The sequence below is a fragment of the Hippocampus guttulatus genome, chromosome 17, assembly GCF_054856545.1.
Source record: "Hippocampus guttulatus isolate MCC_2025c chromosome 17, RoL_Hgut_1.0, whole genome shotgun sequence".
In the NCBI taxonomy this organism is placed as follows: domain Eukaryota; kingdom Metazoa; phylum Chordata; class Actinopteri; order Syngnathiformes; family Syngnathidae; genus Hippocampus; species Hippocampus guttulatus.
Window position 1 is genome coordinate 13,203,841 of NC_141277.1, and position 18,526 is coordinate 13,222,366.

The 18,526-nt window shown below is 42.5% G+C and overlaps 1 protein-coding gene and 1 long non-coding RNA gene across 5 annotated transcripts; one reads left to right on the forward strand and one right to left on the reverse strand.

The window, feature by feature from the left end:
* Positions 1-390: 390 nt before the first annotated feature.
* Positions 391-15,322, reverse strand: lmnb1 (lamin B1). 2 transcript variants are annotated; one of them, XM_086135186.1, is made up of 11 exons: positions 14,967-15,322; positions 12,805-12,961; positions 12,557-12,682; positions 11,313-11,483; positions 9,136-9,261; positions 7,826-8,046; positions 7,514-7,742; positions 7,303-7,407; positions 3,894-4,013; positions 1,631-1,741; positions 391-1,103 (listed from the first exon to the last, which is right to left on the reverse strand). In XM_086135186.1, exons 1-11 carry the CDS (start codon positions 15,320-15,322, stop codon positions 1,062-1,064), a joined length of 1,764 nt encoding a protein of 587 aa, XP_085991312.1. In that variant the 3' UTR covers positions 391-1,061. The 2 variants fall into 2 exon arrangements, with proteins under 2 accessions (XP_085991312.1, XP_085991313.1); XM_086135187.1 differs by having other exon boundaries at positions 1,627-1,741.
* LOC147192178 (uncharacterized) lies at positions 9,403-18,085 on the forward strand. 3 transcript variants are annotated; one of them, XR_015103520.1, is made up of 5 exons: positions 9,403-9,559; positions 9,789-9,877; positions 15,163-15,337; positions 15,843-15,960; positions 16,651-18,085. It is a non-coding gene; the product is annotated as an uncharacterized LOC147192178 (long non-coding RNA). The 3 variants fall into 3 exon arrangements; XR_015103518.1 differs by having other exon boundaries at positions 15,843-18,085; XR_015103519.1 differs by lacking the exon at positions 15,163-15,337 and having other exon boundaries at positions 15,843-18,085.
* Positions 18,086-18,526: the final 441 nt, after the last annotated feature.

Sequence of the window (18,526 nt, forward strand, 5' to 3'; positions counted from 1 at the left end):
GCGCCCATACAGAGGACGCTGACCACCACCATGTCTGAAACCAATCACGGATTTTATTTACCAGATGCTATGCACGGGGGAGAGGATCGCTACAGTCGTTACCTCCACATGGCTTTGTTTGTTTGTTAAAATCAACCTGATTTTAACATGAGAAAATCCGATTTGACGTGTACAAAATACACATTTGTAACGTGTCCGCTGTGGTTCAGGTCACGTAGCTATGAAGACCACATGTTGCCAATAGTGTGAAATTGTAATAATTTCCTTCAGGGCAAAGAGATTTCGCAGGGTTTTTTTTTTAACCTCAACATGACCAATACCCTACTTAGACCCTTAACATGTGTCTTATGTATTAATCATAAAACCACAACAAAAGATCAGCCACAATAGTTCAAGTAAAGGATATTTAATTAGACTCTGGCAATTACTGCCACACTATACAGTGTAAGACTCCAAAACAAAAAGTACGTCTACAACTTCACATTTTAGGAATACAATCAACTGTTGGGCAATTCTATCAAAGATCAGTGAGAACAAACTCACATTGGCAAATTTATGAAAAAACCCAAAGTTATAGCTTAGACTTTTTCGAGTAGTAAATAGCACACAAGGTTGCAAAGTGGATAATTATTGACCAGTTTAAACTGTACTCTGACTTGGCAATTTTCATTACGCTTTCATAAAATATGAATTGTTTCAAAATGACGTACCTCTTTCCCTGATTTGAAACTAAAGGGTTTAAAGAATAAATACTTTTTAAAATAAGACAATAAAATGAAATTTCAAATAAATTAGAAGCAAAATCCATTTCAATTCTTCTCCTGAAGACACACTACATGCACTACAAAATGGGGTGCGGGGTTTGGTGGTGTGGGGGACTTTCAGCCTATAACTGTATTTAGGTTTCAAGAAGGATTGCATTTCGATGAAAGCAACTTTGGACTTAAAGAAAAATGCCAATTGCAATTTATCCTCAAAAAGATTTTAAAAGAGATTCTTTTTCTTCATCACAGTTGGCAGCAAGTCGGTGGCTCGGTTGACTCCTGGTGGTTTGGGTGGGATCACATGACGGAGCAGCCTCTCTGGGCCCTGCCAGGGTCACCCTGCGCACAAGCAAGTCACATATTCTGTATTCATTGCGTATTTACTTGATGTTAGTTCGGCAAATAGATCTGACTGTTTGAAGCAATGGTGACAAACAAGTAAAGGCGACTGACGCTAATGTATGTATTTCTTCTCTGTCAAACACCCACTTAACTCATCCATGGCAAACATCCAAACACAACAACTGACTTAGGGCAACGAGCAACGACATATGCATATTCACATATTTGTCTAGAAAGAAATAAGTACATCACATATTTGTCTAGAAATAAATAAATACAAAGAAGAAATCAAACTTAACACTGCAACAGTTACAAACACAGAGGCATCATACGCACAAAAAAAACAACAACATGGTGTTAATTGCGGCATGGGGGAGAAGAAACAAGACAGAGGGGAGGTAAATGCTCAGTGATATTTAGAACTACCTGCAGGCAAGAATGCTACCTGCAATAAAGACAACTGGCCAGAAAGGCCAGAAAATGGCTTGTGTTTGTGGTCAACATTAAGAAACTTTTGTACCCACTTGCTGTTGGTAGAGGTCGTCTTTAAGCATCTCCTCTCCATTATCAGTATAGTCTTCCACACCATCGCCTTCTTCGGCTGTCTTATATGTAATGTTTCTCTTTGCCACTTCCTGACACACAAAAATTAAGACTGACTGGACTGGCGCTGCTTCAATACACATTATACGAGACATTTATATTTGGAGCAGACTGAATCATGTCATTAATCGCCTCATTCACTTTCTCTAGTCGACATAAAATTCTCGCGTCTAGATGGCACAGTATGTGGGTGCCGTGTTTCAACGACCGGAAAGTAACATTATGTAGAGCGAGTGTTGATCAGATTTGAGGTTCCTTGAATCCACTTGGAACAGGCAAGCAGAAGTAGCGGCTTGAAAAAGTATTGCACATTTGTCATGATTTCATGTGATGCAAAATTATGAAGCAGACACAAATCAAGTCAAATTTATTTAGACATCCCAGACTCAGAAAAAGAAATGATCAATTGTTTTATTCTCGTTTTTGTTAAAATTCTCTGAGGTGTGGCATGTCCAGGTATTCGGGCAACCACTTTACCTTCAGAAGCCAGAGAATAAGAAAATGGCTTCCCGTAAATGTATTTGTGAGCTAATGTCATTCTACGTACAGCTGTGCTGAGAAGCGGCCAAAGAACACAAAGCCAACCGCAAACCGAGTGACGCTGCCAAACGCCAATGACCAATTCAGTCATGTTGTGGAGTGAGGGGGCTCGGCAACTAGTTTTCCTGAGCTGGCTGCATCGAGCTTGGCTGTGATTCCAAATGTCTCACGTCAAGTGAATGGCATCACAACAGCACAGATGTTATCTGGCCAATTCAAATGCCAGGCACATGTTGGGATGTTGGGCCATGCGTTTGTGTCAAGGCTGCTTGGTCTTTCCTTTGTAGAAATCATTGCACATGGCGCTGCATAAACTACAGGGTACTACTGCTTATCTGGGGTCGGGTCACGGGGGCAACAGCCTTCGCAGGGAAGCCTAGACTTCACTCTCCCCAGCGACTTGTTATAGCTCCTCTTGGGGGATTCCGAGTGTGCCCAAGCCATCTGGGAGAAATAGTGTCTCCAGCAATCAGACACCCGAGCCACCTCATCTGGCTCCTCTGGACATGGAGGAGAAGCGGCTTGACTCTGAGCCCCTCCCGGATGACCGAACTTCTCACCTTATCTCTCAGGGAGAGCCCGGACACCCTGCAGAGAAAACTCACGTTGGCCGCTTGTATCCAGCGTCTCGTTCTTTCGGTCACGACCCATAGCTCGTGACCATAGATGAGGGGTTGGATCGTACATCGACCGGTAAATTGAGAGCTTCGCCTTTCAGCTCAGCTCCTTCTTTATCACGACAGACCAATACAAAGTCCGTATCACAGCAGATGCTTCACCGATCCGCCTGTCGATCTCTCGCTCGCTCCTGCGCTCACTCGTGAACAAGCCCCGAAGATACTTAAACTCCTCCACTTGGGGCAAGATCTCCTCCCCGACGCAGAGGGGGCATTCCACCCTTTTCCAACTGAGGACCATTGTTTCAGATTTGGAGGTGTTGATTTTGATCCCAATCGCTTCACACTCGGCTGCGAAATGCTCCAGTGAGAGTTGGAGAGCCCTGCTTAGAGGAGCCAAAAGTACCACATCATCTGCAAAAATGCAATACTGAGGCCACCAAACCGGACCCCTCAACACCTCGGCTGCAATTAGAAATTCTGTCCACAAAGGTTATGAACAGAATCAGTGACAAATAGCAGCCTTGGCGGAGTCCAACCCTCACTGGAAACGATTCTGACTTAATGTCGGCAATGCAAACCAAACTCTTGACATTGGGAGGTATCGAGACCGTACAGCCTGTATCAGGGGGTTTGGTACTCCATACTCCCGAAGCCCGCCTCCACAGAATAAATATCTGAAAAAAAATTCCAATCCAAGTAAAATGCATTTCTATTTGGGGTTGTAAATTGACAAAACGTGGACATGTTCAAGGGGTATGGCTACTTTTGCAAGCCACTGCATCTTATGATCCTAACAAGTCAGTCACATGGGAAATGAATGAATCTGCCACACTTCTTATTTCATTGAAATCTACAAGAAATGGCAGTAAAAAGGAGAGAAAATCTCATTTCTTGATATTATTATCCTCTCTTCTCACCACTCGAGTGATTTTGTGGACTCCTTGATTTGTTGGTGGGAGGAGCTAATAGATAAAAGGAGGAGCGCACAAACAATTGACCGAGTGAGATTCACCCATGGCCTCACCTCTCCCTGTGCATTGATCAAAACCACATGGACATCCTCCCCAAAGCTCCAAGAGGACTGGTTCTTCCAAATCAAATCGGTCGGGGGTTTGTAGCTCATGCCAGCATCAGACGTCCAAAGCTGCAAACACAGAAGGTTTCTTTCTTTTGAGTGTTTGCACCTCCTAAAAGTATCATCACAATCACATTGTTGCCAGGGAAAATCATACATCATTCCTGAGTTCAAACCTCATTTGCAGCGCTTATCTCGAGGTAGTTAGCCGTCTCCATGGATCCATGTCAATGTTAAGGTTGTTTTGATTTGTTTCTGTTTTGATGATCTGCTTACTTTTCCTTGTTGTTAAGACTCTCTTTTTGGTCAACAAAATAGTTTTGGTGCTTGCTACTGTTTACGAGGGAAAGCGTCAGGAGTAGGGCTGAATGATTGTGGAAAATCAAATTGCGATATTTTTTTTTCCTCCCTTAAAACGTCTGCTTATGACATATCTTTTCCAACGGTCATTATAACTCTGACGTCTCATTGCTTTGAAGTCAAGATGGCGCCCGAGTAGGCAGCCGTCGGCAAGTGCTCTCATGAGCCTTGCTTTTTTTGTTGTTCTTTGGCTTGTTTTGTCACTTTGTGTTTGTTGTTACGTCGTGTGGACCTGATGTGGACTTTTTTCAGCATTTTTTGGCCACGACATTCATCAAGGAGGAAACTGTGTGCTCGGTGGTTGCGCCTTCTCGGCAGCATGGGTATTACCAGCACTGTTTTTGACTGGGAGGAATGTCGGCGCCATTTGACTGTCGTTGCTGGACAGTCCGGGGCGCTTGTGTCTTGCGCCTGTAATGGGCAGCATTTTTCACAGCCCCGCTTTGTTTAGCGGAGAGATCGGTGCTGTTGAACGGTCTGCGGCTGGATGGATGTAAGGCTTGAGGAGCCGACGATGAGAAGAAAGGAGCGTTAGCGTGGAGCGCCGATGCGGATGTGGAACTGGGAGTCGTGGCTTGGAATTGAAGTGGATTTACATGGGACAGGAGAAGTGAACTAATCTCTTTTTCGTCAATGGACGCTACAGCTTCGTGTTTGATTTCAAAATTTAGCTTGTAGCAGACGTGTGCACATTTTCAGCATGACGTCTCTGATCCACTGGTGAAAGGACACTTTGATCCTCTCCTCTTTCATCTAGAACTGCTTCAGACAACAAAGTGTATGCAGAAAAGTGGTGAAGATTGCATGACTGTCTGTGTCCTATGTGTTGTGTTGTGTTATTTTTGTTATTTTGACTTCAAAATGGCGCCGCGAGAGTGGCTGCCTTTCCAGCAGCTCCTATATTTTGTTCTTCTACTTCTTCCTTTCATAACTTTGCTGCTGTGAATCTGGAATTTCTCCATTGCGAGACTAATAAAGGTTTTCTTATCTTATCTTAAGTTTTCGTTGGTCTTTGGGCTCATTCAGGAAACGTACGGTTGGTCCATTTTATCACCCCCCCATTTTTTTTTTTTTAAACAATCCTATGTTCGATGCACCTCCATATGCATTCTGATTAATTTTGTGTTTGTAGAATACGAGTTAAGCAGTGCTTCCCCATCTGAGGGGACGCCTATTTTGCCACTTGCTGTCGACTGAAAATGACATCACAGTTGCTAATGGCTCAGGTAACAACCAATCATGTTTCACCTTCTTGTTTTTGACGCTGAGCCATGATTGGTCGGACCCGAGCGACTGTAATGTCATTTTCAGTCGACAGCAAGGTGGAAAACGGCCACTGGAATGGACAAAAAATGCATGGATTTTACTGCTTAATATTCTACAAACACAAGCCAAACAAACATCAGAAAACACACCACAGTTTTTTTTTCCACCCTTGCAAGGCAAAGAAGAACAAGCATGTCAGATACCATCATCTCTGCAACAAACTTGAGATCTGCTTTGCACTGGATAAACATGCTTCCAGGTGACCATTTTTTAAAAATGAACGATGGTTTTGAGGCTGAAATGTTGGTGTCGATTAAATTTTGCGGTCGATTTTGCCTACATAAATAATTCTGCCACATGAGCCAGGCAAAAATAGGATGCACACGACGCCATTAATTTGGTTTCTGCAGCTCGTGTGCTGTGCCACATTTTTAGTTGTGCAAAATATGAACAGGATGAGGAACAGATCGCATAAATTTTGGAGATGTGGGCGGATGACAATTTGGGTATGTTTATTGTGCCTTAGAATTCACGTTCCTTTGCTATATACCTGTATGTTGCCTGAATATCCCAAATTTAATGTGTGTTCGGGTGACTGAGTGTCTGAAGAAGGGGCAAAGGCAAGTATCTTGCAAGATTCGTTTTTTTTTCTTTGATTGGAAACAAAATGTTGAGGCATGAGCACACAAGGAATCTAACAGTGTACCACGCCTCGATGTTGCACTATTTGTCCATTTGCAAAAATGCCCCAATGTTTTTTAGATTGTGAGGACATTTGCTGAGCACAACCCTCTCTTCACATCACCCGAGGGCTATTCAATCAATGGAGTCAGAGGAATTCAACATTGCAAAACCGTGCTTTTCTCCTGCTGAAGCCAATCTTTCATCGAATCGAATGTATGCTTTGGGTCTTTGTCATGATGAAAGATGAAGTTACTCTTTCTCTGCAGCTGTCAAATTCCAGTTGAAGAAAGGCAATCCACAAGTATGAGGCTGCCTCCAAGTATGCCTCACTGTAGGTATGGCTTGTTTGATGGATCGTGGTCATGGCACTGGACTGATTGTGGCAGCAAACAAGCTACCATATCGTTAAATTTAATTCTCTGTTCAACTGCCAAATGTCATTTGAAAGAACAAACGGAATCATTTGGGGATGGATTGGGGGTAAAGGCGGGGTTAGAGGGGTTACATGCTAAGTCATAGGAAAAAAAAAACGACCCGGCTAACTTGTGGTTGCACAAGCATATTCATCCTTAAGTTAAATGCAATTCTATATTCCATCCATCCATTTTCCGAACCGCTTGATCCTCACTAGGGTCGCGGGGGGTGCTGGAGCCTATCCCAGCTGTCTCCGGGCAGTAGGCGGGGGACACCCTGAATCGGTTGCCAGCCAATCGCAGGGCACACATAGACGAACAACCATCCACGCTCACATTCACACCTAGGGACAATTTTAGAGCCTTCAATCAGCCTGCCATGCATGTTTTTGGAATGCGGGAGGAAACCGGAGCACCCGGAGAAAACCCACGCAGGCCCAGGGAGAACATGCAAACTCCACACAGGGAGGCCGGAGCTGGAATTGAACCCGGTGCCTCTGCACTGTGAAGTCGACGTGCTAACCACTGGACCACCGGGCCGCCCAATTCTATATTTTTCAGCATTTTTTTTCCCCAACAAGTTTTCTGAAGGTGTCTCAACTTTTGATTTCACAAGGGGGACTTTGAGGTCTTACCGTGACTTTATGTCCAGCCTTCAATGTATATTTAGGTGTGAATTTGAATGTGGCCGTCACACTTCCAATAGTTTTAATCACTTCACAGCCCACCATGGCTTGGTCCTAAATCAAAAGACAGAAGTTAACAGCGTATCCAGAGGAGTACGATGACGCTGCAAAGAAATCTTTGATTTCTTCACACGTGGAAAAGCACCGCGTTTGATCTTACCACATCGCCGGTGTTCTGGAGGCTAATGAACTTGCCATCCGTGTCAATCTCATCAATAACGATGGGTCCTGTGGCTGAGGAGGCGTGAGCAATAGACACTGAGCTGCTAGCTTCCTGTTCCTCAACATCAATACGCTTCCTTTTTCCCTGAGCTGTCCGAACACTACGGCTGCTGGAAGAGACTCGAGACATTGTGACACGAGAGGAAGGGCTGGGAGACAGCTTCAACCTGCAGGTGAAAGACAGGGGAGGGTCATCGGACCGGCTATGCTGAACAGAAAACGGGGTGCATTTGTTTGAATTGGCCCTAACCTTTCCTCTTCTCCCTCCAGAAGTTTGCGGTATGCATTGATCTCCATGTCAAGAGCAAATTTCACATCCAGCAACTGTTCATATTCATTCAACTGTTGCAACATCTTTGCTTGGATCTCAGCCACTTCGCGGTCTTTTTCTGCCGCAAGTTTGCGGCTTGCATCTTTCTCCTTAGCGAGTGCCGCCTCCAGTTCTGCTATGCGACCACGCCAACCACGAGTCTGCAGGAAGAAATCGGAGTGCAGCGGCAAAATTGTTCGCGTGCGGTCCGTCACATATTCAAAATGCATAACATATTTTCTTATTGTGCATGTAATCTGTCTGTCAAAAAATATCAGCAATGCTGCTGCAAACCAGCCTTGTTTGGTCACGCCCACCAACTGGCCGGCACAACACAACACATCTGCGGTCAATAGTCACACGCACGGACACGCTTTCCATTGATAGACATGGCGGCAGTGTAAACAAAGGGATTTAGTGGTTGGAAATGAAGAAAAGATATATGGACATACTATCTGTACAACCCAGCAGAAAAAAGCAACACAATGAATTGGAAATGGTAAATGTGGCCACAAACTAGGCGAAAGATTTCTATGAATCTCAAGTGGCATCTGAAGGCTCACCATGCAGATACTTTTTGGGGAGTTCAGTCGCAACTAGTCCTGTTAACATATCACACTGTAAATGTATACGTTTACTAGCATTCGATGCTACTTGACAGTCGGCTTGTGATAAATATATTCTTTATTTGTTAATAATTACAATACAACTGCAGTGGCAACACCCATTTGTTTACAAGTTTGCAATCACTTTGCGCATTCACTTACCGTATTTTCCACACTATAAGGCGCTTCGGAGAATAAAGCGCACCTTCAATAAATGGCCTACTCTAAAACCATTTTCATATGTAGGGCACATTGCATTATAAGGCGCATAAAATAGAAGCCACAGTAGCGGCTGTGGTTGCGTTATGCATCCACTAGATGGAGCTACGCTTAAAGGGAATACAATACAGCTTTTATTTATAGAGAGCTTTCACAACGGCTGCAGCTGTGACAAAGCATTTTACAGAACATTAAAAATACTACGTCCAAGAAATTAGTATAGTGCTGCACATATAACGCGCATCGGATTATAATGTGCACTGTTGGCTTTTGAGAAAATTGAATAATTTTAAGTGCGTCCCATTGTGCGGAAAATTAAGTATTCAAAGCCAACCATGTCGCTTGCGCTTCTAGGCATCCATGAACAAAGACTGATGGTGCATTTTAAAAGGGTCCGAAAATCCCAACCACAACATTTCATTGAACCTCTTTCTGCAGGCCTTCCAGTTGGGCAGTGAGGCTCTCAATCCTTAAGGTCGACTCTCTCAGCTCCTCTCGGGCAATGCTGGCTGACGCTCCGTTCACTTCGGACAACCGTCGCACGTTGTCCATCTTCAAACACAAACAAACTTCATGTAGTTTGGTCTTGACACAATAAAAGAGGAAGTGCGCTGGGCTGGTTCCTTCCTAACAAACGGGAAGTTAAGTCACTGAAGTATTGGTTATGTCAGCTCATTTGCTCATTTCTTTGCCCTGTTGTCAGTAGTTGGTGACTATCCACCTTGAGAGACAAGTCACATCTTAGTTCACGGTGTCCTATGTGTGCCTACGTGAATTGTTGAAGAGAGATCATTTGATGAAATGTTTTTTTTTCCCTTTTGCAAGAGGATGCTCTACTACTACGAGTCAGGTAAATCAACTCAACTTTTAAATCAACACACAGCAAGAGAAAACTGAAACATTTACTTCTGCGGAGTCAAAGGTTCTGAAATAATTTTAGGCCAATTATTTTGTAGCAATTAGGCAATTGCAAGTTATTAAAAGGGGAAGTCAAGTCATACCTTTTCATTACAATATGTTCTATGAGGCCCCAGGAGTCTAAAAATGATATTCTGTACACCTGTTTTTACCCATCTCAGAGTGCGGCCATTTTGCCACTTGGTTTTGACCGAAAATGACATCACTGTACCTCGGAGCTCAGCTTGCAAAGGTCCAACTCAGAAAACAGGTGAGCCGTGACTGCTCGTTACATGAGCCTTTAACTTTGCGTTGGATCAAAATAAAGTGAAATTATACTTTAACCTACATTTCTTTTTACTTTAACAGTGGATAGTACTACAGTGGTACCTCTGCTTACGAATGTCTCTTCATTCGAAATTTTCAAGTTACGAAACCCCTAACAGGAAAATATTGCCTTTTGTTATGAAAGAAATTTCAAGATACGAAAGGTAAAAATACAGTATGGGCTGCTGCTAGCAGCTCCGAGTTTCCCGAACGCAACATCCTTGCAGGTGCTCTGCCATTGGCTATTACCTAACACCTTCCTGGCATCCCATTGGCTAAGAGTGACCTCTACCGTATGTGTCTGTGTGTGTAGATAGATATGTGTCTGCAGCGTCCTCGTCATGCGACCCTCGGGGCCATGGGGCGTTCCGAATAGTTTGACGTAAATGTGAATCACCCAGAAAAATTGTTCACCAGTTCGGGAATCGCTCACGATGCTGATGTTTGCCTTGGGACATTTTCGAACGATTGTTAAAAGTCGACAAAAGCAAACGTCCTCGGATCAGTTCTTTACAAAACGCCAGTCAAAAACTACTTCTGAGCGAACATGGACTAAAGAGAGCAAAAAATGATTAGGACGCAGTTAAAAGTTAAATGGCCATCATTTTTATTCTTTAGTCTATTCTTTGTTTTTTACATTATGCACAACTCTCGTTTACTGTGCAAGAATCTAATTATGACATTATTTGTTAGATATTTTGATGCATTTTTATGCTTCAGAAAACGTCTGAAATTTGGGGGGGGGGGGGGCTTGGAACGGATTAGGACATGGAAAACGCGCCTCTAATTTTCTAGTCAAGAAATTTCTTCCAGAACCAATTAATTTCGTAAGTAGAGGTACCACTGTACATTGTAGTGTGTTAAATGTTGCCGCTCTGCATCCATTGCGGCCTGGTCATCCTGTCTTATTCCCCCTAAGATAGTCTTGGGTCCATTTATTTATTTTTGTTCAGTTTTTCCTTTCCCTCCTCTGGGTTTAAGATCAGGGGATGCTGTTAATATTTGTCAGCTGTGGGCATGTGAAGCTCTTTTGAGATTCTTTTGTGATTTAGGGTTGTATCAATAGATTTGACATGGCTTGACTTGACTTTGAACAACAAGGATCAAACTTTTTTGCACATTTTCTCACGTTAGGGCCCAGACAAGTAAATGAATGATCTTCAGTTTTAGTGCAATTTTTGCATTGTCAATTTGAAATACTGTGCTCATTTTCAATAAACGGATCAAACTATTTTTTTCCACCCAATTCAGCGAATAATTGATTATTAAAATAATCCTTCGTTACATTCCCTGTTTGAAATGAACATTTTTGTGAAAAGTTGAATGAATGAAATAAACAAATCTAATGTATGACAAATGTCCGTGCAGTGGATCCATACTTTGGCAGCATAAGTGCTTTCCATGCTATCTTTGTAGATCTTCATCTGCTCCTCATTCTGCACCCTCATGTCTGCTAGTGCCAGACTCAGTTTGGACTCGTACTCCTCTTTGCGCCCAGAATCCACTTCCACCAGACTTGTTTCATACCGCTGCCATGCTTCCTTCACTTCCTGTAACAAGAAATAAACCCCCAATAGTCTGCATAACTGACAACCTCATCTTAACTATCACTTCCTTTAGTAAAAAACAACAGCAAAACAAACAAAACGAAACCTTTGCGCCTGCAGAAAATGTATCTTATACGACATAACTCATGTTGGTAGAAGGAGAATGGATTTGAACTCTACAAAACCATTTAGGTGGGCTATTTACAGAAGAATGTGTCCAAGCTAATCGAGAGAAGCTTCTTCAAGCAACAAAACAATAACCGCATAAAAAAAAGCATGAAATGCAGCTCGAATTCTGAACATTTGGGTTATCTCCATCTTTTGATCTGAAACCCAAAAGTCAGTATACAACAACACACACACAAAAAGGATATGACATTGCCGTTCTCATACTTCTGGAGGGGACTACCGTATTTTCCACACCAATCAGCGCCGACGCAAGCCACGTCACAGATCAAAGAAGCTTTGAACAAACGACAAGAGCTAAGATAGCTTAGCTGTTGAGTGGCGTTGCTACAGAACGATCAAATGTCAGTAAAACTTATTTAATAAAGCAGCGACACAGTTCATTTAACCAACAGCAAGTTATAACATTGGCTCGTTAACATTGAACTCTCTTGCCGCTGCTCTATTTCCGTGTTCAACTGCGTAACCCGATTGCCTTAAGTTTGAACTCTGCGTTGTAAGCATGTCTCTAGCAAGGAGCCATTTAGTGGGTCGACATATTACCGTAATAACCATACATGACGCGCATCAGATTTTAAGGCCCACTGTGAGCTTTTAAGAAAATGGAAGGCTTTTAGGTGTGCCTTTTAGTGCGGAAAATACGGTATACTGGGAAATCCATGACGGACAATGAGACCCATTCCACATAAAAAAATCTCTGATAAAGGCACCGCTGGAGATGAATTCCATCTCCAGTGGGTCAGAGTTGCACAAAATGACGGTACACCTATTTAAAATTGACACTCTTAAAAATTCACAACTAGAAAACAAGGTAAACAAACCTCCCACACATTCCCCAAACTAATGAATGCCTAACCTCAATCGCCGCAAACGCACAATAAAATCCTCACCTCTTGGTGCATGGTCTTACGAAACTCGATTTCCTCTGTCAGACTCTGATGGCGGTTTTCGAAGTCGACGCGAAGGAGCATCTCGTCAGTAAGGTGCTTCTTGGTTTGAGCAAGGTCGGAAATCAACTGACAAAGAAACGTCACAGATGCCGTCTTTAAAATCATGATGTTAAAATCAATTCTTCAGAACAAAACAGAAAAAAATGGAACATTATGTTGATATGTACTGATACTAAAATAGTTCTAACCTTATCAATTTGTTCTTGAAGGTCACCCACGGTGGCCTCCAAGACGGTCTTTTCAGACAAGGATGTAGCGAGTCTGGCATTTTTGGCACTGAGCTGAGCTTCCAAATCCTTTAACCGGGCGTGGGCTTCACCTGCATCAGAGTCCTTTTTGTGGTTGCTGGAGAGAAAACAGGGTACAATGGACGCCAAAGTGAGATGGGGTCTCAGAAAGCACAGTTACCACGCGCAAGTGGCCACAATGATGGACTTGCCATTTAGTAAATGCAGGCAATTACCAGGGAACCTGAAATCCGCAGTAATCCCAAACGTCTTGGGTTATTTAAAAGGTTTTCTTCCATTTAAAGTACACAACCATTTTAGCCTCAATTTATCCATTTAAAATCACAGTGATTGTTTTGATGCCCCCCCCTTCTCTTTTCATACTGAAAATGCTAAATAAATGTGTTGGCGCAGTTTGAGTAGGACGCGGTCTGTGGCATTATCTTTATGGAGCAGAAAATATGAGAAGGGTCAAACAGTTTTTAAATCAAATGTCCCAATGCCCACCTATTTATCATGATACATTTTCAAAACAAAAAATGATCATACAAAGGGACACGAAACTGTGTCACCTCTAAAATGGCGGAACTGTTCAATTGAGAAAAAAGATGGGACTGATTTAAGTAAGTGGTCCCGAACCAATTTTTTGTTTTCCCGGCAGGGACCACTCAATGGTAGGACAGATGTTTCACAAACTAGTTGTGCTATTTACCTCGGAGGCGGGAATGATAAGTTCAAGTATCAAGTACAACTTTATTGTCAAATAGCACAGACGAAATTTCCTCCCTCTTAAACAGACAACATACAACAAGAGGAGCCGCTGCGGGTGCCCGCGCTGCCATCAAAAGAACACTTAACATAAAAAGATACATTCACGATTAGAACGTATATGCTCCGTGACAAAAAAATAAATAAAACAACTGTGTTATGTTAATGTAGATTCGAAGACACATCCCGAGATAAGCGGGTGAGGAATGTAAACTACTCGTACAAATGTATTATTTTAAATAGACTATTTATACTGTTATAGTCAAATGAATCACGTTATCATAAATATACTTCAAATGTAATATATTATAGAATAAACTACACAGCCAATCACAAAATGTGCATGAAATGCCCCCCAAAAAATAACATGAACATTTTTTAAATCGGCCGATCCGATAGAGCCGAGCAGATCTGTTTAATGTGTCAAGTCGAAACTTTCCAGTTGAGGTAAGGTTGCCTCGCTTCATCTGTACAACTCTGAGAAAAGTGTGTATGAGGTGGAGATGTGGCGTTAATTACTGGCATTATTGACCAGCAAAGCCTTGAAGTTTTGACAGCTCACTGTGTTACATTGTTTAAGATTTGACCCATTATTTGCCCCAACTTTTAATGTAGCTACACCAGAAAAAGACAAAGGCTTTCAATTCTATTTTTATTTAGTAACCTGATTATTTCATGCGTGATCAGTGAAAGTGAAACAGAATTTTTTTCACCCAAAAAATATGCAACGCATAAAACTGGCATGGTCATCCAGTCTTAAATGATTGCATATGAGAAATGCAACCTCACACTCATCATGACCTGGATGCCAGTCTGCAAATTTCCTCCTGCTATCAATTTTAAATGATGAACAGTGTCAAACTCTCTTGAATGTCCTTACTCGCTGTAAATATACTTCTATTACACAACGTTTTGTGTTCAGTACAGTTGGACAATTTGGACATTAAAGCAACACATAACCATCACCGACACAAATGCTTACGTCATGTTCCCGTCACATAAAACACATCACTTTTTGTCTGATCTTTTTTTTAACTTTGTACAAAGATTAGTAAAGGTTTTGAACATATGACCGTCACGGACACAAATGCTTAACGTCATTTTCCCTGAACAAAACATACGTTACCTTGACTCTGATCTTTTTTTACAACTTTGAACAAGGATGAATAAAAGTTTTGAACAAATCACGTGGATGTGTCTCTTTTGGAGAAGGCAAAGGCAGGTTCGAACTGCCTTAAAATCAAAATATTTGTAAACAGTGGCTCGTAATTCAAAGACTTTCGCCTTCAGTAAAGTGATGCGCCCCGTGGCATCCACTCCCTTTTTAATATTCCACATACATGTCCGAGTCTTACCTATGTAAAAGTTGCTCATACTCGGATTTGAGTTTTCCGAGCTGAATCTGCAGCCAGGCCTGTTCTTTCGAGGAATCATCCAAACATCGTCTGGCATTGGCAAGCTCCGTGTCATATAAGGCTTTTATTCCACATAACTCCCGGCTTCTTTCCTCTTCCTTCGCACTGATTTTCAGATTAAGTATGTCTTTTTCAGATTCTACATTTCGGACTGTCTCAATATACACGGCGAGACGGTCGTTGAGGTTCCTGAGCTGCTGCTTCTCTCGCAATCGGGTTATTCTGGTGGGGCTGACCGGTGCATCGCCACTGCACGTGTTTCTCTGGCCAGTTGGAGATGCCATAACGCTTGACATTGTGAAACTAAAAATGTAAATATCCTTATAAAGCCAATGTTGCGTTTGCGTAGATATCCTGATTTCTATGGAATCACTGCAGCGCCAGATACTTCCAAAAATGTGTGAATGTCTTTTCTACGTCGAATGAAAGGGGTATGGCTCGGCAATATGGCGGCTCATTGACCCTTTACGTTTAGTAAAACCAGCCAATGGCATAGCTAAACGCGTTACCTCTTTCGTTTTTCATCTTTGGGTTCGTTTGAAATGGTCATAAACAGTCTCCCGATAGGAAATACGGAAAGGCGGGGTCTCATTACGTAGTTGTTGCGAATATTCCCGCGGTGACCAAAGCGAGCGTACCCTTTCTCTTCTGTTTACATCTCACTTTTATTTTCAAAGTAAAAATACTATACATTAGTTTTATATATGATAATACGACATATTCATAGTCTTTCTGTAGGTTTTGTGAAAATGTATATGGATTTTTTGAAAATCAATATTAAAATTCAGTTTGAATTAACATTGGGGCGTCGCACAGCTTTCTGAAACAGGTGGGCGGAGTTCCTGAAACAGTCCCAGCTGGTTTTGGACGTGCAGACGGAGCCGCCATTTTGAGCCGGGAGTCCCGACCATTTCTGACAGTCACTTGTATTGAGGTAACTCTTTGGTGCCAGGGATTTAATCATAACTCGATTAATTACCGAATTTGACACGGATACGTTTGTGACAAACACCAGACATGAATTTATAATACAAATACATGAGTGATTTTCTGAGGTTTGAAGATACATATTATGGTGTGGCTTAATGTTGCGCACGGTTTAAAGGGTTTAAAGGTCTCTGTAGTTAGTTGCGTTAGGTGATCATCACTGAGGGTTTGTTTCCAGTGGTGTAGTGGGGATTTTTTAAGTGGGTGTACGCGATTCTGTATACATACAGAACATCAATCATAGGCTACAACACCAGTTGAACTAACGTTAAATTGAATGTTTTACGACTCCAAAATAATCACAGGCCAACGTTGTGAAGCATAACTCGCATTAGAACACTGATGACTCGCATTAGAACAATGATCAACAAACATTTCAATAAAAATTGAATGTGGCGTCGGGAGAAGTGGGTGGACGGCGTACCCCCGCGTACCACGCCCACTACACCCCTGTTTGTTTCTGCAGGTGGAGCATATTGAAGATATCACCTATATATGTTTTATGTTTAGCTTAAAACTTTGTATCATAGACAGGTCGACTTTGACACTAGTCTCTGTCCTGAACATCTGCCGAAGTACTTGAAACAAAGAATGTAGTGTGAAGTTTAGATTCTATTTTCACTTGGTTAATTAACAGCCCCCCGAGGGTTTTCTTGCCTCCTCCACCTCGTAAAAGTCCATGAAGGCTGTCAAGTGCCTTCGAAGAGGAACCCTAATCTCAAGATTTGTGGACCAGCAGATATGGTCTGTACTTTGTCAAAATGCCAAGATCGAACTGCATTGACCTTTCTTTGTTTCTGATTTTTACATGAGGGGAAGGACTGCCCGCCCCTAATTAATATAATTAACATACTATGCCGTGTCGACAACAACACGCTTCCCCCTGCTTGACCATCCTCCAACAATATCAAAGAGACACGAAAGGGAAATAACCACCACCATTTTATGCTGTTGATTAAAATCTCTGGTGTAGCCAAAAGTTTCAGTTGGATGGTCAGGCTGACAACTTGTCACGAGTGGGTGGCCACAATAGCACACACGTGCAAGCGCACGCACTCGGATATGCTTGCAGTGTAGCCCAATCTGTAACATTGAAGCCAATGTTTATCATACAATCCACATTCAAGGTTTCATGAAATAAAACACACTTTTACAGAACATCATCCAACACACTTATAATACAATCAGGAACAAGACCAAGTAAATAGCAACATTTTGCTGAGCTTAATTGACTAGTTTGCGTGTGTCTACAATACATACGGTACTATACTGTATACCAGGGGTGGGCAATTATTTTCCCGGAAGGGGCCAAATGAGAAGCAGAAAATATTGTGGAGGGCCGGGCCAAAAGTTAGATATAGAAATAGAAAATAAAGAAGATAGCACAATGTCTTTGTATGCCAGTAATAATGTAACATTCTCCTCCACCATCACACTCAGCACCGGTTCTCCTCAAGGATGTGTACTGAGCCACCTGTTGTTCACGCTCTACACATTTGACTGCTCTCCGACTCTTATTAGCGGTCCAGTTTGCGGAAAGTTTTTAACACGATAACAATCAAACCATTCTGGGAAATGTTAATTTACTCGAGCCACAAGCAATTCACTCTGAGCATGGAAATTGCCAGAATCGGACTGAGTAAGAATCGCTTCCTTGTTTTTCAAAGTCTCGTAGATTTGAGTCTTTCCGACTCCAGGCGTCTCCTGAATGTTTCGTACTTTGTTACCCGCTTTGTTTAATCAGATACTGTACATATCACTTTCCCTTCCATGGTCATTACTCTCTCCCTCTTTCTTCGTCTTCCCCTCCCTCCCTGTGCTCTGCAACTTGAAGTAACTGCGCCACTTGATGTTGAAATACCTGTCATTACAAGTCCAAACGAAATGAATGCAATCAAACCTTAATTGTGCACCAATCTTCGGCGGGCCGGATTAAAAAGACCAAGGGGCTGGATCCGGCCCGCGGGCCGTAGTTTGCTCACCCTGCAGTGTATACTGTACAGAGTGCTGTGAAAAAGTATTTCCCTCCCTCCTGATTTCCATCCATCCATCCATTTTCCGATCCACTTTGTCCTCACAAGGGTCGCGGGGGTGCAGGAGCCTATCCCAGCTGTCTTCGGGCAGTAGGCGGGGGACACCCTGAAGGTGGCCAGCCAATCGCAGGTCACACAGAGACGAACAACCGTGCACACTCACACCTAGGGACAATTTAGTGTGTTTAATCAGCCTGCCATGCATGTTTTTTTTGAATGTAGGAGGAAACTGGAGAATACTGAGAAACCCCATGCGGGCCCGGGGAGAACATGCAAACTCCACACAGGGAGGCTACAGCTCGAATTGAACTCTATCTCTGCACTACGAGGTCGACGTGCTAACCACTGGCTTACCAGGCCGCCCTATTGTGGACTGTTATTTAAAAAAAAATGCATATGAAATCTACAAAAGAATGTTTGATATACCTGGATTCATTACCTAACAAAGATTAAAGTTCTAGGAAAGGATACATTTCCCGC

Coding starts and splice junctions, on each gene's coding strand:
- lmnb1 (XM_086135186.1), bottom strand. CDS start 15,322: ATGTCAAGCGTTATGGCATCTCCAACTGGCCAGAGAAACACGTGCAGT. Junction 12,962..14,966: donor TATGAGCAACTTTTACATAG/GTAAGACTCGGA, acceptor TTTTCTCTCCAG/CAACCACAAAAAGGACTCTG. Junction 8,047..9,135: donor TGGAAGGCCTGCAGAAAGAG/GTTCAATGAAAT, acceptor TTCTTCCTGCAG/ACTCGTGGTTGGCGTGGTCG.